Genomic DNA, 21,858 nt, shown 5'->3' with positions numbered 1-21,858 from the left:
AATCTTCTTTTCAAGTACTTCAAAGCTATGATTAGTGATATTTATATGATATCATCCTCAGGTAGTGTAGATTCTAGTTTGTTCAAATGATGAACGCCTGGAGGGGGGGGATAAATTCAAGCCCGATGTGCTCAGGTGAGCGCTGTGGCCCCTGGGCCTCTTGTTCTTCAAGGTTTGACTTTTCTACTTGCACATAACACCTGTTTAAAGTTACACGTCTATATATTTATTCAAAGTATATTGGTTATGGTATGCTTTTATCAGATGAAGTTGAGATCTAAAGAATAAAAAAAAATCGGGAGAAACTGAAACGAGAAATAAAATGCTGAAGAAAGTTAGGAAAAGGGCTGAAAAATAAAAAAAACTTCATCCTCAAGCCTGTGAAAAATTAGAATATTGTGTAGTGTCCGTAACCCTTAAATTTGGTTAACTGACTTCGTTGATCAGTGTACCTACATTCTAAATAGTTTTTATAAAACTTTAATTAATTATAGCGAACTTTTCTTCTGCACTTCAGTTATATAGTTAAGTGAAAAAGGAAGTTTCAGGATTTCCTAAGCTGGATTTTTTTCCTATTGGCATTAGTTCTGCGAGTAAATTGTTTTTACTTGAAACAATATCTAATTTTCATGCACTTTGTATTCAATAATCATTTAAGTCTGATTTCTAATAGTTCAGAAGTTTATAAAAGGTTTTTTTTAACATGAACCACAAGCCAATCATAAATATTTGGGTCTTGTAGTGTCCGTAACTTAATGAAGCTATCAAATAATTTTAGAAAATTTATAAAAATGAAATTTCCTATTTTAATGGAAGTATTTATATTACAAAAAAGACATAAAAAATGTTATTTATAAATAGTTCTTTATTTATATTGGTTTTAAAGAGTTCATATTAATTGGAATGCTACCATTTTAAACAAAAATGAACGAAGTAAGAACTGTTTTCATTTTAAAGTATAATGCCACCTTTTTTAGTCCAACTTTTGTCCATATTTTGTATTTTTATATGCTGTTTGTTTGTGAGCAGTTGAAAACATTAAAGTTTATAAACAATTTTCAATATTTATTTCAAAGATAACAACACTTGTAGTGTCCGTAACCTGTGAAAATGATGTTATTATCAGCTTGTAAAAAACAAAGTTCTGATGTGAATTTCACAAAACCTTTTGTGTTTCAGATCCTTGAAATACTCTACTTTTTACAAAAAATATTTTTGGGCCAAAATAAAGACATTAATTTTTTACCCTCAAGTGCAACCTTACTGTTCCCTTTATTGTGTTTCACCCGTTTGTGCACAGCCAATTTTCCCAGTCACTGTGGTAAAAATTAATAAGCTAAATCAGTGTTCCCTGCTGATGGAAAGAAGAGATGTTCAGATAAGGGGGTCGCCCCATCCCCACCCCCAAAATTCTTATGATTTGCAGAATTATTACATGTTTGAATATTCTTTTAATAATAAATATTTATAATACAATAATTATATTTTGTACACTCCATGAACGTCATAACTTATTGATTTCAGATGCTAAATATTATCATTTAGGAATTCATAAAAAAAAAATATGTTAAACTTTCAATTCTGCGCGGTTTCTCAAGGAGAGTTAAGCAATGGAATTTTATACCATGATGAAGACTAACTATGCCCCCTTCTGTCCGTCCCTACGTTCGGCTGTATTTCTGTCTGTAACATTTTCGTTTCCAAGCGATTTATCGGGAAGCCTTTGAACTTCTGCAACTAAATTCTACGACAACTCCCATAGCATAAAGAAGACGCCAATTGATTTTGAAGTGAAAAGGTTTAATAGAGGCTAAGATAGACACACATTTCTTTTTGTTTTTTTGCAAAATTTTGGCAATGTAGAAAAACATGATGTAAACACGTATAGTACGATATCTCAAATTAGATTTTACCTTTTTGAGAAATCGACATGTCCCCTTAAGGCTTTCGTAATATGACATATTGTCTGCATTATTTTTATTCCTCGCTAGGTCAAGTTCGTCAATGACAGAGGGGGACGTTTCTCAGTTTTTCTTTATTTGCATGCGAGAGGCCCTCGGTTTGAATCCCGTTGTCAGAGCCTTTTTTCTTTTAATCATTTACTACATGATAGTACTAAGCATCTGAAATCAAGAAGGTATGACTCATGACGTGTACAAAATATTATTATTGATTGATAAATAATTTATGTTTACAATCTTCATATCCATGTTGGCATTTTTCGTTTGCTTCAGTCTTTAATATAATGTTTCTGCAAATCTAAGAGAAGGGGGAGGGTCCCCCCTTATCTGAGCATCTTCATCTTCTTTGCTTAAGCGGGGCACACTAAGAACTTGCTCTGAGTTTGATCAAATTTTTAAATGAGGCATGCTAAGTATTGATATGTTGATATTACAGGGATTCAAACATTTTCGTTACCAGTCAACATTCTATGAATGTTATAATGACCCTGATAGCAAATATAATCTATCTTTGGGTCGTATTTGAGCTGACATGTTTCAAAATAAATTATGGGCCTTTTTTAATACCATATTTGACTACGCAAAGTGTCCTTGATCAAATCATAGAGCTCGCGGCAGTAGCGGCTGGTTGGAGATGGTGGGCCCTGCTCCTCCTGGTCACCTTGTCTTACTCTGGAGTTCCCAATTGTCTGTGTTTTATGCCCTTTTTCACAGATTTGTACTGTTAATAGATTTTTTTAAGATCGATCACATTTCAGTATCTTCAGTATTTGAATGTTTAAAAATATTGAATCCATAAAATTCACAAAAAATGTTGCAGTCCTGGTATTTTTAGAATTAATTAGGGGCATCATTTTTGTGATTTGAGAAACAAAATGAGACATTTTAGTCTTTTTGGACAAGATCAAAAGACGTGTGCTGTGTGACGTACAAATCCATTCCAATTGCCGTATTTTAAGTGCAGGTTGATACATTTTGATTATTTTTTGTTTACTCATTTACAAAAAAGATCTAAGCTCGCAAACACGTTTAAATAAGTTTTATTTAAGTAATAAAATGTCTTTCTTTGGATGTTAGTACGGGAATTATTGTTGCAGCTGTTGCAGAAAAATACGTCACCCGCGTAAGCAAAGAAAGACATTTTATTGTTTATATTTATTTTAATGCAATAAGTATTTTGATACCCCGGTTACCCATCAACTGGTTAATTTCTTTCCATAATCCTTTCAACGCTAGAACACCTTATCTTATCCTCCTTCAATGAGTAAAAAGTCTGTAAAACAGTTTGTCGTGTGTTGCCACCTTTGTGACGTTTAATAATTTGTTTGAAATTCTCAAAAGTATTATTAATAATTACATATAATTTTTAGCAGACAAAAGATATCAAGATGAGAAATAAAACCAATTTTGTAAAAGGAGATGATCCAAATTTACAGTAATTACCACTTAGATTTAACAGAAAAATCATGGAAATGGGTCTGAAAACGCCAGCTTGTAAAACCTTATTAGCAGTGCCAACTGATGTTATCTCTCCTATGAAGCCGTGAAAAGCCAATAAATAATTGTTTGAAATAATGCCCTTTTATATATGTTCGATATTGTATGTTCTAACGCATCACAAATTTTATGCAGAACTACTATGGTTATTGGTAAACGAATATCCATTGAAGGTCTTGATTTGCGACAGGAACTTAATAGTTTCTGAATGAGAAAGCATGATGTATTGTCAGGCAAATTATTAATTTTATGTATATATGCTATTGATGAAAAAAATGACACGATAGAGGAGGCTGCATAACCTTCAGCAAATAAATAAGAGATAAACAAAGCCAAAGTTTCCTGAGACAACGGAAGATCATTACTCATATCAAATTTGTTTGCAAAATTTCTATAAATAGACCATGCCCGTTTATATGCTTGAGTGGAAGCTGGTGCCAATGTTGAAGTCAACAGGTTCCTCAAGACTGGTTCTAAGGAGGTAATGTTGGCAGATTGGGAATCACCGTTGGTTCTTTGTCCATCCAAGGAGCAAGTTGATGGAACTGCTGCACCTTCAAACGAGACAAGCAATCACATAGAATATTTTCCTTGGTACCCAGATGCCTAGCTTTAAACAAAATGTTACACTGCAAACAAATTAGCACTAACTCTCTAACCAAATACATTATACTTTTATCCTTAGACGATTGCTTGTTAATGATATGCACAAGGGCATAATTGTCTGTGTAAAAGTAAATGCATTTGTTTTTAAAAATATGACTCCAAACTTTAAGAGCTAACACTACTGGGTAAAATTCCAAAAGAGTAATATTACATTTTTTCCAATTATCATTCCAAGTCCCATAGAACCAGTGCCCACCTAACACTGCCCCAAATCCTATAGATCCTGAAGCGTCTGTATACAGTTTTAATTCATTGGAATCAACCTACCTATCTGGTAAGAAAACTGACCTACCATTAAATTTTTCCAAGAAGGCTAACCAAGTACATAAATCTGCTTTTACTTCTTTGTTTAGTCTAATGCGATAATATGCTTTTGTAATGCCAATAGTAGTGTTGATAAGTCGCTTTAAGAATGCTCTACCTGGCAAGACCACATTACACGCAAAATTAAGAAGACCAATCACTGACTGCATGTCCTTCAAAGTAATCTTTCTGCTTGGTAAAAGGTGTTCAATTGTATCTCTACATTTTTTAACTTTATCAATAGGTAACCTTGCCTCCATCATCTCGGTGTCTAATTCATATCCAAGAAAAGTCATTACCTTGTTAGGACCAAATGTCTTATCCTTAGCCATAGGTACACCTATGTCGGCGCAAACTGTTAAAAATGCCACAAGTTTTTTGTGGCACTCTGTCGCAGATTTGTCAACAATTAGAATCTAATACATGAGTCATAAATTTAATTCCTAATTTTTCTTGTGCAATCCACTGAAGTGCTGTACTAAACCTTTCAAATATACGAGAGGAAGAACTGCAACCCATCTGAAGACATGTGTCAAAATACCATTGACCTTGCCAAGTGAAACCAAAGTATTCAAACTGTGATGCATGTAAGTTGATAATTCGAAATGCATTAGAAATATCTGTTTTGCAACAATATGATCCTTTCCCACACTGCTTAATGCTTTGAATAGCATCCTCTACAGAAGAGTATTTAACAAATGACTCTTCCTCGGGTATGCCATCATTGACAGACTTACCTTCCGTATATGACAAATGATGGATCATACGGTACTCACCCTCTGTTTTCTTGCTAACTAGACCTAAAGGGGAACAATTTAAAATTGGCAGTGGTTTCTCTTTGAAAGGACCCAAAATTCTACCCAAATTTATCTCCTTTTCTAACTTTTTGCTAATAACTTCTGGTAAGTCCAGTGCTGATTTTAGATTTTTTGAAAGAGTATTTCTACTTTCCCCTGTGTAACCAATGTGGAAACCATATCGAAAACCATTAACTAAAAATTCTGTTTCTACCTTATCATACCCCACCAACCAGTACTCTAATCTACTGGGATTTACTGGAGTTGGACCCTTTTTTGGGATAGGTTGGCTTTGAGAATTTAGCATTACCTGTGTTGGTTGATGTGCCATTTCCTTGAAATGGTTTTTGGGTTCTGGATTTGTCCATTGTGCGACTGCAAATGCCATTAGTCAACATCACTAAGCCGCTGCTGATCAGTAAGAACTATCCGCCACATAAAACGAAAGGCTGACGTAAGTAATAAATCACCACCTTTGAAGCCGACACCCCTCGCACCGTGTCAAATTCCCAAGAAGGCTGTAGTGCCTTTCCCACAGATAAAGTTCTACCTGTTCGGCTGTTGTTAATTGTTTTCATCACTACTTCAAACGAGGTACTTGAAGGGCTTGTAATGTATCTAAGCGCAGTTGCAGAACAATAAAACCTTAATAAATGAATAATGAAAAACAACTATTTGTACAAGACTCAATATTATATAAAGGGGATAGCAACAATAAACTTGTACCTTCAAAAGTGAAATGCGGATTTTTTTTTTTTAATTCTTCCATAATCTGGACCATTGAATCGAAAATGATTAGGTAAATAAACTTGAAGTGAAATCGATATAAAAATCATCAAGGTAAAAATGGGCCTAACATGAATTAAAAACCAAAACGGCTAAATGTCAAGTACAAAAGACTGCCTGAAACTTGTACCTAGGACTTGCCTAAAGTACTGTAAAAATTCACAATATTTTAGTAATCAACTAATACCGAAACAAACAAATTGGCAGATATTTTTCCAACGAATTGTTTTCTTTTTATAAGAAAAAGGATAAATCTGGAACGCATCAACATGCATTTCTAGACTAATCAAATAAACAAGCGATGGAAAATAAATCGCCGGGGTAAAAGTTGAAACTAAAATGAAAAGACCCGCACGGGTAAAAGCTTGGCAAGTACAAAAGACTGCCTGAAACTTGTACTTGGGACTTGGCTAAAGTACTGTAAAAATTCACAATATTTTAGTAATCAACTTATACCGAAACAAACAAATTGGCAGACAATTTCCAACGATTTTCCTTCACATAAAAAGGATAAGTCGATCTGGAATGCATTGAAATACATTCATAGACATCAAATAAAAAACGATGGAAAAAATCGCCATCTGCAGGGTAAAAGCTGAAACTAAAATGAAAAAACCCGAACAGGTTTAAACTTGGCAAGTACAAAAGACTGCCTGAAACTTGTACTTAGAACTTGCCTAAAGTACTGTAAAAGTTCACAATATTTTAGTAATCAACTAATACCGAAACAAACTAATTGGCAGACATTCTTCCAACGAATTTCTTCACAGAAAAAGGATAAATCTGGAATGCTTTAAAATACATTCCTAGATATCAAATAAAAACGATGGAAAAAAATCGCCATCTGCATGGTAAAAGCCGAAACTAAAATGAAAAAACCCAAATGGGTTGAAACTTGGCAATTACAAAAAACTGCCTGAAACTTGTACTTAGGACTTGCCTAAAGTACTGTAAAAATTCACAATATTTTAGTAATCAACTTATACCGAAACAAACAAATTGGCAGACAATTTCCAACGATTTTCCTTCACATAAAAAGGATAAGTCGATCTGGAATGCATTGAAATACATTCACCCTAACAAAAAAATACTATAGTAAACTATAGTTAACTATAGTTAACTATAGTTTACTATAGTTAACTATAGTACCAAAGTTAAAACTTTGGAACTTTGATTTACTATGGTGAAAACTTTGGAACTTTGATTTGCTATGTTGAAAACTTTGGAACTTTGATTTACTATGTTGAAAACTTTGGAACTTTGATTTACTATGGTGAAAACTTTGGAACTTTGATTTACTATGGTAAAAACTTTGGAACTTTGATTTACTATGGTAAAAACTTTGGAACTTTGATTTACTATGGTAAAAACTTTGGAACTTTGATTAACTATGGTGAAAACTTTGGAACTTTGATTTACTATGGTGAAAACTTTGGAACTTTGATTTACTATAGTGAAAACTTTGGAACTTTGATTAAGTACTACAAAACCCGTGGAATTATGGTTTTGATTCTCTTTTTGTACATTTTATGAAATGACAAGAATAATTTATTACAGCTTCAATGAACGTTTTAAAAACCCGATTCGTCCCCTAAAAGAACAAAGTACAAAAAATGAATTTTAATGAATAAATTGTCCTTGCACCGATAAATAAGCAATATTTATTATTATTTATGGAGAAAAAATTACTATGAGATAAAAATCCCGTCATTTAGAATCAAAATTTTTGCTTTTTAAACATCAATCAACATGTTTTTTCTACCGTTCAATGTAAATAATGCATTTAAATTAATTACTTTGCATATTTAAATTGAGATGAATAACGAAAATCAGCCCAAACAAACCAAAATCATCGTCCTTAAAACAGATTAATAATTAAAAAAACATTAAAATATACAAAAACTTTAATACTTTGATTAACTATTATGGTGAAAACTTTGGAACTTTGATTTACTATGGAAAAAACTTTGGAACTTTGATTTACTATGAAAACTTTGAAACTTTGATTTACTATGGTGAAAACTTTGGAACTTTGATTTACTATAGTAATAACTTTGGAACTTTGAATTACTATGGTTAAAACTTTGGAACTTTGATTTACTATAGTAAAAACTTTGGAACTTTGATTTACTTTGGAAAACTTTGGAACTTTGATTTACTATAGTGAAAACTTTGGAACTTTGATTTACTATAGTTAACTATAGTAAACTATAGTTAACTATAGTTTACTATAGTATTTTTTTGTTAGGGCATAGACATCAAATAAAAAACGATGGAAAAAAATCGCCATCTGCAGGGTAAAAGCTGAAACTAAAATGAAAAAACCCGAACAGGTTTAAACTTGGCAAGTACAAAATACTGCCTGAAACTTGTACTTAGGACTTGCCTAAAGTACTGTAAAAATTCACAATATTTTAGTAATCAACTAATACCGAAACAAACTAATTGGCAGACATTCTTCCGACGAATTTCTTCACAGAAAAAGGATAAATCTGGAATGCTTTAAAATACATTCCTAGATATCAAATAAAAAACGATGGAAAAAATCGCCATCTGCATGGTAAAAGCCGAAACTAAAATGAAAAAACCCAAATGGGTTGAAACTTGGCAAGTACAAAAAACTGCCTGAAACTTGTACTTAGGATCTGCCTAAAGTACTGTAAAAATTAAACTAACAACAAAACAATCAAATTTGCTGATACTGTTTCCAACCGAATTTTCTTCACAGAAAAAGAATAAATCTGTTATACATTATTAGACATCCTAAATGCCTATCGTACTGTTAAAATAACAAAATGTTGTATAATTTCAAAGAATATCTATCTGAAAAATTGTCGAACAATAAAAGTAACAAAATGGTGACAAACTTTTATGACTTAGATGTATATCTATTTTCTCGCTGAAATTAAAGCTCCCTTTATACTCCTATATAAATGAACATTCCCTTGACTGTTCAGATGAACTCCGTGAACAAATTTACGACTGCAGTCTCCTTCACGGGGAGAAACGAAATAATTCCCATGTTCCCAAAATACGCAGTAACCCAGTGCTGGCAATGCATCTCTCAATATTGCGTTTACTTTGTCTGCAATATTATTGTACCCAAAACGAACACCAAATCGTGGCAATAATTTACAAACAATTATTTTCGCAACTTTATAGCGGCGATGCATTACCGATACCACAGATTCAATTTCTGCAGCTAACAAGGTAGCATCGGTACTAGGACTAATATCGTTCTCCCCAATCATTAGAACAACTACATCTGGACCTAAAGCAAACACGCTCTCCATATCCTTAGATATTACATCACGAACCTTTCTTCCACCCACACCCCTGTACAAAACGGAATGCGTTTCTCCAAGACCAAGGCTCGCAGAATACCTAATGTCACCATATTTCAAGAATTCATTAAAACGACGCACAATTGAGTGTCCAAGAATGACAACTGAAGTTTTACTCATAGAAGACATAATGAAATAATTTTACTCACCAAAATCTTGATAAAATAAATAACAAACTTTGAAACAACGTCCGTCCTCCAAGGATGTAGATGGGAGAAAAGGCAGAGTAACGCACCGCGTGGTCAGAATTTCATTTGTTAGATTTTGATTGGTCAGATTTTGATTGGTCAATGTCTGCCTCTCCTACCACGGTAAGACATGGAACAAAATTACCATTACAAAGCACAGCTATACAGTATTTCAGACTTTCACATTCAAGGAGGACACTTATTGATTACAATAAAAAATTTTAAGTAAACTTAAATTTATTTACATATGTTTGGAAAAAAAACCATTCAAAGTAAAATTAAATATGTTAAATATTGTATTACTGATGAATATGCCATTGCGTGCTTAACTGATGGAACAGCCATTGTTCAAGAAATCTGTGCACCTGACTTGCTTAGTATCGTTCATGCACGGATTAATGACAATGGTCTTCCTAAGGAATAAAGGAATAAATATTCAGTGGATATAAATATTTGATACACCCCAACCAAAAATAGGTACATTTTTTCTTTGAAAGAAAAGCTGTAATGCTAAGAACTGTATAAAATGTCTATATAATGTATAAATTGTCTATTATAATTACAAGTATAAGAATTTCATTTTTCTTTTATTTTACTCGATCCCTCAATCACTCAGCTTTAAAAATCAAGGGTATTTTTTAACTGATGAGAGTGTTCATTCAATTCATTGAAGAGCACACAGAAACAGGTTGTTGAATTGATCATGAATTTAAGTTGAAATTTTCTCTGTTTTACTATAAAAATAGTTTAACTCCTTACTTACAAATATATTCCCAATTTAACTTAAACAATAATTATTTCTTTATTTAGCAATACTTAGATATCTTTCAACAATAAAATTCAAGGAATGAGCTCGATAAAAATACATCTACATGTATATAACTAATATAATAATTATTATCACAGTTCCCAGAAACAATCTGGTTTAGTGTATAAATGGTCCTTAAGTCTATAAGGTAATTTGATAAGAGCTAATCATACGTACTGTATTGTGTTTTTTTTCAGAGGCACATTGGTGGTTAAAATATATGAGTCCATACAATGTAGGAAAGATTACACTTATGATTACAGAAAGTAATGCAACAGATATTCCTGAAGATTGGTTTAAGGTAGGGAAACTTTTAAAAGAATTAATTTAAATTTCCTTCAATATAAAAAAAATGAAAAGTCTAGATATGTGTAGTCGGTTTCTACTGTTTGTTTTGTTTTATGCTAGAGGTCAGTGTTGATAATAATGTTCCGTAAGCGTATATGGATTGATTTACGAGCATGTTTACATTTATAATACATACTGTAAGTTGTTTTAATTCCGTTAAGTTAAAATTTCACGATTTCTTACAAAGTACCCATTGCGATGGTTTTAATTTCACGCGGATATAAATTGTTTAAATTTCGTATAAGCATTTAAACGTTTTTAAAAACAACTGATAGCATTCACGATGAGTTTAATGTCGCGGATAAATGATGAATCGCGATTATATTGAAATTAAAACCATCGTGATTATTTGCCAATCTACAGTATAGCCCTCCAGTTTTTCAGTCTAAATTTCATACCCCGGGACAGGGGACTTCAATGTCCCCGATAATGATGTTTATTCTTATAGTATAATATACTAGGCTTAAAAACTCGAGGGCTGTATCTCGGAAACTAGAGATGGTGTCATCAAGAAAGAAGTGGTTAATGACCACTTGCACCCTCAAAACTCCAGACCCCATGAAGATGTTAAATTTTTGAATTGTGAACTGCGTTCTAGAATTCACTTTTAAAATACAAACTGCGAACTGCGTTCCAAAATCTGATTGTCAGTATGTAAGACGTTGTGTCTATGAAGGTTTTTAATCTCTTCAGTTTTTTGTTTCGTGTAGTTTAACAAATCTTTTTTTTTCATTTTTGCAACTTAAACAGTGTTTATTTAAGAACATTTGCTTGTAGTCGCGCAGTCTCCATGATTGCAGTACGAACATACTTAAAAGTCGAAAAGAATTATTACCACTCTTTATAGCACTCCATAATATCTAAGAATTTTCAAGTAATATTTCTATTCACTCTGAAATCAGTATTAATTTCTACAAAATAAATAATGTGTTGTTGGAGACGATCGTAGTTCATTGCTCAATAATTATTTTCAGGTTCATCCTTTTAGAAACCATCTTTTCAAAAGGCAGTATAACGCCTGTTTGTTTACTTTATTCGTGTATTAATTTTTTTATTGCAAGTTCTTCACAAACAAACTGTTCATTTCTGTTGTTTTCGGAATGTTGACTTTAGTCGCTAGAGAAATGTCTTCTAGACCGTAAAGGGGCCTGGGAACAGTTGCATGAAATATATGGAAATAACGAACAGTATTCAAGCTCAAAGGCCCATTAAAGAATACAAAGTTGGAGCAGAGCAAACACGGTTCTCTTAAACATCAGAGATGAGATCAAGTGCCATGGAGGAGTGAAGATCCACTACTAACTCCTTGGCATAATCGTTAAATAACGGAAAATCCGTAGAAAATTAAGTGAGTATATAATGGTCTAAAATTTAGTATGAAAGACGTAAGTCATCATTTGACTGAATGATAAGTTGTTTTGCCGACAAGTTCTTTGTATCGAACGTAGAATTTACGAAATGATGACTTTAAACGAGAGTGCAGCTTTTGTGTAAGCAACTTGTTTTTCAATAACTTGCATCGTTCTAAAAGTTGTTCATACATGTACATGTACGTAAAGCATATTGCGTATCGAAGAATCTTAGATATATAAACTCTGTTTTCCGGTGATAAAGGTATATTGCTACATAAGTAAGGGAAGTTGGACATTGAATTTTTCTGTTTATTTAAACAATAAAATGCTTTCTTTGTTATAACTGGAATTAACGGAAGCAGCTGTTGCAAAAAAAAAAAACATAACCCGCGTAACATTTTATTGTTTATATTTGTATCTGTTTAAATAATCATTTAAAGTAGGATTTAAAAGATTAATTATTGTATTAATGATTCGAACGTCTTTATACGTTTTATTGATGGAACAGCCACTGATCAAGAAATCTGTACAGGCGACATGGCGACTGTAGTTCATGCAGTGATTAACGCAATGGGTTTTCTTAAGAAATAAAGGAGAAAATGTTCAATGGATGTAAATATTCTAAGAATAAAACCAGTAAAATAAATTGAACTACATGGTTATTCCTAGAGTTCAATGAAAACGACTTTATTTACATCCCTCCGATCAAACACCTGTTTTTGTAAATGGGAAACGAGCTGTTTTGTTTCATGCTATTTTAATAGATGTACTCAATTTGTTTCACTCTGAACACATCTACGAGGCGCTGTTTCGGTATTTACACGCAAACAAAGATATCATGTTTTCGAATAAGTGATATCACCTATTCGAATAAGTGATATCACTTATTCACATTGAATAAATGATATTACTTTGTCGAATAGGTGATATCGCCAATTGGAAATGAATTGGTCCACGTTCAGCAAATCATGCAATCAATCGGAATAAAAATCCTACAAATCCTTTTGTTTTCTTAAGGAAGATCTTTTCCCTTTTTGCAAATTTCAAATTTAAAGATTTCTCCGGATTTCGTGAATAAATATGACTAAATAAATTTCATGATGATGAATGATTCCTATTGAAAACAATCAATTTCAAAGAATTGTGGTCCTCTGCTGTTGGGGGTTGCAACATAGAGGATACTTACTTGTAATTCTAAGGCCATACTTATGTACACTTATGTAGGACTAAAGTACAGTCTCAATCTTAAGACCGTAACTAGAGTCGAGCTTAAATATGCTAATCTTATCAAAAGTTAGGCGGTCGGTAGAGGTTACGTAACTATGTTTTAACATTTATAGGTCATTTGAGTCACTCAGGTGACCTGTTGCCACCTGTTTTCAGTCCGTTGTCGTACGTCGTTCGTTGTATGCCATCAATCGTTCGTAAACTTTTGAACATTTTCAGCTTCTTCTCTGGAACCACTGAATCAATTTAAACTAAGTTTGGCATATAAAATCAATGGGTGAAGAACAAAATATGTGAAATTCATGGCCACTGCCCCACTTGAAAATCTTTTTCTTTTCTCCTTGATATCAAGCAGTCCTCTACTAAAATTGTAAAACTCATGGCCTCAGGTTCAGGGGTTCTAGTGCTAGAGCCGGGCTATTAGATCATATAGTGAAAGTGCATACCGGTATTTCTTTGAAAATCTTTTTCTCTTCTTCTTGGTATTAAACAAACTTAATGGATAATTATAATTAATAAGGGTGCTTCTTTTAAAATTTTGAATTTCACAGTCCCTGGGTCAGGGAATCTGATGTAAGGACAGGGCTCTAATGTTTATGAAATTCTTTGAAAATCGTTTCCACTGTATCTGGGTATTAAGCCGATAAACTATGTACATAGTTATATGACGGAGAGTACCTCTTCCAATAATTGTGACGTTTAATTTTCATGCCATGTCTACAAGAATGACAAAGCAAGTGAACAATCATTTCTCAAGCAAAAGAATAAAAACAAAAGATCACAGAAAACTCAGCAGCCTCAAAAGATAAAGCAAAAGTAATGCATAAGATTTACATTAAACGTATAATTGCATGCATGCATTTTGATTTTTTTATTTTCACATTTCCAAATATGAATGTCTTTGTCCGAGATAGCATTACAAATAGTTAATGTTCTTTATTTCCTCATCAATGTACTGGTTCATCGATAGCCGCAGTTCAAAAATTCGCGTGCAGGGCAGGACAAATAGAGAGACAGAAGCAGGGCTTGTAGCCCGTGGATTGGCGGAATCAAGAGTATGTAAATATAAGGAATAACTGTCATATTTTTCGATTTCATGACGATGATCACATCATGAAATCGAAAAATAAGACACTTATAATTCCTTAAATATTAAAATTCATTTTATCATCATAAATATATTACATATTCAAAGAAAGATTTTATATTGGAACCACATATGAAGTCAGAAAAAGTGAAAACTCTTATTGCTCTACAAATAAAGTATTTTATTTACAGTATGAGAGAACACTTTCTCTGAATGGGTTGATGTCCTCCATAAAAAATAAAAATAAAAATATTATATGACACTAATAAAACAATAGCAAAGAAAAACAATGAACAAGAAAAATTTGATGAGGCCTGGAAGTTTTGGAAGAATTTATTCAATTGATCTCTCTCTCTCTCTCTCGCTCTCCCCCATCTCTCTCTCTCTCTCTCTCTCTCTCTCTCTCTCTCTCATTTTTCTTTTTGTAAAACCATGAAAAAACAATAAATTAAAAAAAAAATTCATTCTAACAGAACTTTCGTACGAAATATAATGTCCTCCCTAAAAATTAAGAAAAAACGTCGATTATATAATTATATACATATAAAATCAAACATTACAACTGAATATTTATCATCAAGTATATAAATTGAAAAACTAGCGTGATTTATAAGAAAAATTTAACTAGTTAAGGTCTCGCTAAGTTTGTTTTATGTTACGGTTTAAGACATACTCTTTCATATGCCTTTCATATTCAAATGCACTCCACCAAAGTTGTTATTTTTAATCTTAGATCAAACATGAAAGTCAAGGGGTCAGAAATCATAGCATGAGCGGAAATATCCTGTGAGGGGTAATACACTTGTCGAATATGAAAGCCCTTTCTCTATCAAAAGCTACTAGTATCATGACGAAATTTTTTTTTTGAAAATTAGGACAATCTTCTAGGCCAAGGTTGTGGAGTCAAACATCATATTGGATAAATTATCTTATCACAGGTAATTTACATGTACATGTGTAATATGAAAGTCCTATTTCCTCTCATTCAAAAGATACGGCCAAAGTGAAAGTTTTTATGACAGACTGACAGTTTTGTACAGACGGACAGATGAATGAGATTTAATGTCCTCTCGCTTTCGCGGGGACAAAACAATGTTACATTTAAAACAGGAGGAATAATTTTCTTACCGGCTTCCGTGTAGAACTCTAAAAAAAATCATCCAACAATATTATAACCACTTGAGACCTGACTGACCGGATGTCCGCCGTGCTTTTCAAATAAATTGAAATAATTTTAACAATACATGTAATTTTTTTTATTTTTCAAAAAAATTAAATTCAAATAACTACACATATTGAAATTCAAAATGAGTAGAGTTCAGGTAGCTTTGTTATAGAACATACGATGATAACAAACCTTTTAATTTCAAGTCTTTGAGATTTAAATGAGATATAATCTTATAAAAATAGATTTACGGAAAAAATTAATTTGCGAAAAAAATTCATTACATATAATGACTTTTTTTTCCTTCAATAGAAAGAAAATTATGGACTGGGTGGAGCACAATTTGCCGTTATTCGCGATGATGCTCAATTTACAGGTAGGCTTAATATTTAAGGATAAATGTTCATAAAGGTTATTTTTTTCAGGATATTCACTCCTCAGCCAGGAAGGATAACTCTTCAGTAGTCTAAAAAAATTTATGGTTAGAAAGGTTGGATATACTTAATATTTTTTTTAATGAAAAATCATTGATGAAAATAAAATACAAAATTAAGTTAACGACAACAGACAATTTTGATCAGAAAAGCTTCATTTTTAGACTATTGAAGAGTTATCCTTCCTGGCTGCGAAGCGGATATCCTAATACCCTTTTTGTCGAACGATGGACGACCGAATTTATAAACTGACCGCCAACGGTCGGACGATGATCGAAAGTTGGTCGACAGATTGCTTCAATTGTAATGAAGAAATCGGCCACCGATGCAGAAAAAATTATAACTTTGACTGATGGACACAAAATTGGTCGGCCGACATAAAGAAGTCAAAATCGGACAAGACAAAAAATAAATATGTTTCTTATAAGATACACATCTCATTACGTGTAATCCCCGTAAGTACACCTCAGTTAAGGCTTAAATTTACGACTGTTGCTTAATAAGAGTCCCTGCGTATTAAGCAGATTAACTACCTACAAAGCTATACTAGACTCAAAATTTCTGAGTCCTCAGGCAAGTTTTTGCGTTACATCGCTCATATATTTAGTTATTTTAACGGAATAAGTTAATACGTATACAGAATAATAAAGTAGCAAAACAATTTTTCTCACTTAATTTATTTCATTTAAGCGCTTTAAGTACCAGTCCATATAAAAATCATGCAAAAGGTGATTCACTCAGGTTCTCATAATTCAATGATTTTCCACACATAGATTTCTCTTGACCTATGATCCATGTATGTAAAATAAAAAATGTTTTGGATCACAAGACATTGATATTTTATCTGAAGCTAGTACCATGGTAGACATTAGAATATATGTATGTTTTTGCATTTTTGCTGATTCAGCATTTTCCTTGATTTTGACAATATTCAAGGTCAATTTAAAAAAAATACCAAGCTAAAACAGATTTTGCATGACTTTCACATAAAAGTAGAGAACTTTCTCTTTTACAGATTGACTTTGAAAGCGTGGGTTTTTTAAAAAATCCTATTCGTTGCCTAGCAACAAAATTAGATATTTTGATAACTAAAAAGTGAAAAATGGTAAAGGGTTGGGTCAAAAATCTTATAAATGTTTATTTTATTGTTTGTAGATACAATTTTTCAAGTAATAGAAAATAACCCTCACATAATTTTAAAATGAGAGAATAATTTATAATCATTAATCTCCATGGCAACAGAAAATTTTCCCTAGCAAAAATTGCAAAAACAGTTATTTTTTGGCCTTTTTGGTATAGATTTTGATAGATACGAATAGATATTTCTTCTTTAAAATGTGATTGGGCATAAATGTCAATTTAATATTGGTCTAATAAAGTTATTTTGGTACTTTATTAACCCATAGGTATAATTCTGAACACTTAACGACCACTTTTGTATCTACAATTTACTATTACATTCAGGAATTTTTTTCTGCTAAATTTTTAGGGCTGAAATGTGATCTTCCACAAAAGACGTTATAAATGAAAAATAAATAGCTTCAGATACAATATTATGATGTAACAAAACATTTGTATGAATGACAAGATTCCATTGAGTAACTAATTCTTGGGTTGCCATGGTAATAAGTTGCACACTGGCCATTAAAAACTTTTTGTTTGTAAAGTACATTAATGTATGGTTATAATTATAAAATACCTTTTTAAAGCTGAGGGAAGTATAAAATAGAAGAGAAAATACCCGACGTGAGCGACAAAAAATTGTCAGCGTAAATCAAAGGTTTTTACAACGCTTGAATCTGTAGCTCCCGGCTTTATCTGTACGAATTTTCTCAAGCATAGAACTACAGTTCTGCAGCTAATAGAATAGTACCTAAGCCACACTAATTCAATATCACGTTATTATATCCATGGTAATCATAAAAAATATACTTTTTGTAGAAAAACGAATGCTAAAGGTACTTGAATAACCAGTTAGTTTAGCCCATTAAGCAAAAACTGGGGGCGAAGTACAGCTTTAGTGTACTTTACAAACAAAAAGTTTTTAATGAACCATATTAAATTGACATTTATGCCCAATCACATTTTAAAGAAAAAATATCTAATGAAAGTATCTGGAAATCAATTGCTGTACTTTGAAATGGAAGATTGATTGATTAATTGTATGTTGTTTAATGTCCCTCTCGAGAATTTGTCATTTTTATGGAGACGCCACCACTTGCCAGAGGAGAGGTGCAAATTGTATCCTATACTCGGCACTTACGGCCCTTTCAAGAGCAGTGATGGATCTTTTTCGTGCCGGCACCTATTGTGAGATGGGACCTCGGTTTATGCGGTCTCATCCGAAGGACCAGTCTCCACGTCCCACAGTGGTATTCGAACCCGCGACGTAAGTATCAGCTCCTTACTTTTCATCTCTAGAGCAGATGCTCTAACGACTGCGCCACGCGGGCGACTGAAGTGGAAAAAGACATTACCATATCACTATTTTCTAGTACTTAGTTACAAACAATTCTTTCAAAAAGAGAGGTGAGTTAGCGCTGTAGCCATCATAAAACACAGAGGTAGATATCAGAACCACTGGAACTTTAATTTGCTGAATTGATAAATTATTAATAAGAAGGTACTATAGGGGGGTGGTGGTGGTCTCAATTCAGAATAATGAATTCTAGAGTGGACTTGACAATGACACAGCTTAATAATTCTGCTATATAAGCATTCTGTGTTTTACTGTTATTTCAATCTTGGGTGAAAAATAAGAGAGCAATAGAAAAAATGGGCATCTAGTTTATAATATTCCAGTGCGCTGCCATTTTGTCCTTGCATCTTCTTGGGTCTTTCCAGCAAGCTAAAAAATATACCCTAGATTGTACTAGTAATTCTGAACTTGCCAAAATGATCAAGTGAGGTAGTAAAAGTTAGGTTCTGTATTTATTATAATTTTAGAAATGACTGATCTCTTCAGTTTTGGCATTATAAAAACTTTAACCTTGGGCATAACTTTTGAACAGTAAGGGCTAGAGGTTTCATTCTTCATATATGTAATCCTTGTGACAAGACCTTTCATCAAGTATAAACACATTTGACCTTGACCTTGGAGTTTGACCTACTTTTTACAAACTTTAACCTTGGCCAGAACTTTTGAACGGTAAGGGCCAGCACTTTCATACCTCCCATATATGAAATCTTTGGAACAAGGCCTTTCTTAAAAACCAAAAACCTTGATCCTTTGATCTTGACCCTGGAGTTTCTCCTACCTTTAAAAACGTTAACCTTGATCATAACCTTTGAACAGGTGGTGCTAGGGTTTTATATTTACAATTGTATTTTTATGCCCCCGTAAACGAAGTTTCGGGGGTATATAGTTTTTTCCTGTCTGTCTGTCTGTCTGTCTTTCGCTCTGTCTGTCTGTCTCTTTGTTTGTCCGCAAAAACTTTAACCTTGCCCATAATTTTGATTTAGTGGAGCTATGATTTTCATAATTCACAGATGTATTCCTTGTGACAAGACCTTTCTTTGTTTACCACCAAAATTTGACCTTTTGACCTTGACCTTGGAGTTTGTCCCATTTTTACATGAAAATTTTAAACTTTTACTTTGGCCATATCTTTTGAACAGTAGATACCAGGACATTTATACTTTACATATGTAATCTTTGTTGAAAGAAAGACATTTCATTGGATACCAACAACCTTGACCCTTTGACCTTGACCTTGTACATTTCTGTACTTGTGAAAAAACTTTAACCTTGGCCATAACTTTTGAACGGTAAGGAATAGGGTTTTCATACTTCATGTATGTAATCCTTGTGAGAATACCCTTCATTGGATACCAAGAACTTTGACCCTTTGACCTTGACCTTTGAGATTGACCAACTTTAAAAAAGCAAACATTGACCATAACTTTTTAAGGGTTAAGGCTAGTGCTTTCATACTTTATATATTTATTCCCTACGACAAGACCTTTCATTTGATGACAAGAACTTTGACCCTTTTGCCTTGACCTTGGAGTTTGACCTACTTTTGAAAAATTTATCCTTGGCCATAACTTCTGAACGGTTAGCGCTAGGGCTTTCATACTCTATATAAGTATATTTTATGTGGCAAGACCTTTCATTTGATACCAATTACATTGACTTTTTGACCTTGATCTTAGAGATTTTTCTACTTATTGAAAAAACTTTAACATTGGCTTACTTTCGAATCTCAAAATTGTTTTCCAGTGAGAATACCTTACTTTACCAATTAATTAAATTTGCATTTAAGAAAAGTTTAACCTTTGCTATGTTGTCATACGGGGGCATCAGTGTTTCACAAACACATCTTGTTTTTTCTGTATTTTACCCAGGGAACTACATTAGTTCAATATGCACTACATTACTCTCTGTGCTTTTGTAAAGGAAACAGAAATATATGTTTGATTATTTCTTAATTTGATAATTATATAAAATTATTTGTCTAATCATTTGAGTTATTATTATTGAAAGCGATACTCAAGATATCTATTCATGAATTGTCAATTTTCAATATGGATTTTGATTTCATATTACATGTACATGTAATTTCTTTATATTTAGGAGAGAAAAGTGCATTATTTTGTAGAAAAAGGAGCCTATAGGCCCACATTACTCTTTTAAGCACATTTGCCTTGAAAGAACAGAAATCAGATCAGTTTGAAATGTCTATGAGAGACATACTTGAATTTACACTTCCTGAAGATGCTTCCATTTCAATATTACTAATCACAGTTTTGTTGTTCTTGAGGGGAAGAATTTTCAAAATACTTTTTCCCAATATTCTTTTGTAAACTTTCAGCCCTTGTTGTGGCCCTGAACTACCCTCGGGTGCCATCAAATCTACACTACGTAAGGATACTTCTGTATTAATATGACTAATAATGGTTTTGCTGTTCTAAAGAAGAAATAAGATATTTGGGCCCCTGTTGTGTCTGTGCCAAACCCCAGGGGTCATGTTTTGAAGAAACTTGATTTTACACTACCTGATGATACTTCTCTATATGTCTAATTATGCCTTAGCGGTTCTTGAGAAGATTTTTTATGATACATGTATTTCCTATATATTCCAATTGTATACTTTACCCACCTGTTGTGGCTCTGCCCTACCCACAGGGGTCATGATTTGAATAACATTGAATCTCCATAACCCGAGGATACTTCTATGCCTAATCATGGTTTTGCTGTTCTCGAGAAGAAGAAGACTTACAAAGACATTTACTATACATTCATACATTAAACTTTAAACTCCTCTTGTGGAAAGTTATGGTGAAATGGTTCTTAAGAAGTTACAAATGTGAAAAGTCTACAGACAAACAGACAGGTACATACCAAACAAAATGTTAACAGAAAAACATATATACACCAATGAAATGTTTCTAGAATGTAAAGCGGTAGAAATTTTTTAATACGAATTTTTAAATGATGAATAAATCTCAATGACAATAAATTTTTTTTAACCCGAAACATTCGTAAATTTCAAAATTTGGTTATATTACGCAGTTGCTAAGCAACACTAGCTTCAAAGCGTACTCATGGTAACCATAAAAATATACAGTTTCTTAAATTATGAATTTTAAAGCTTTCTGTGTGTTTGCTTATTGCAATGCTAGCAAAAGTATTACTAGTAATTTTAAATGAAAGCTAAAATTTCAAATATTTTGGTCGCAGATAGTTTGCTTTCTGGTCATTGTGCATTAAGTTGCCATGGCAACTCAAGTATAATTTAATTATGGAATCTTGTCATCCATACAAATCTTTTGTTACATAATAATATTGTATCTGAAGCTATTTATTTTTCATTTATAACATCTTTTGTGGAAGATCTCATTTCAGCCCTAAAAATTTAGCGAAAAAAAATGCCTGAATGTAATAGTAAATTG

General features: G+C 32.6%; 1 protein-coding gene across 1 annotated transcript in view; it reads left to right on the top strand.

Moving 5' to 3' along the window:
* Window positions 1-10,553: 10,553 nt before the first annotated feature.
* Window positions 10,554-21,858, top strand: part of LOC134281522 (uncharacterized) — a 42,487-nt gene continuing 31,182 nt past the window's right edge. Inside the window, exons 1-2 of the mRNA XM_062763978.1 lie at window positions 10,554-10,651; window positions 15,842-15,905. Coding sequence (XP_062619962.1) covers window positions 10,571-10,651; window positions 15,842-15,905 — 145 coding nt within the window. The 5' untranslated portion in view covers window positions 10,554-10,570. The remainder of the gene's footprint in view (window positions 10,652-15,841; window positions 15,906-21,858) is intronic.

The sequence above is a fragment of the Saccostrea cucullata genome, unplaced genomic scaffold (assembly GCF_032062105.1).
Source record: "Saccostrea cucullata isolate Sc308-1 unplaced genomic scaffold, CSIRO_AGI_Scuc_v1 ctg841, whole genome shotgun sequence".
Taxonomy (NCBI): Eukaryota; Metazoa; Mollusca; class Bivalvia; order Ostreida; family Ostreidae; genus Saccostrea; species Saccostrea cuccullata.
This window is presented reverse-complemented; position numbering and strand designations above follow the sequence as displayed.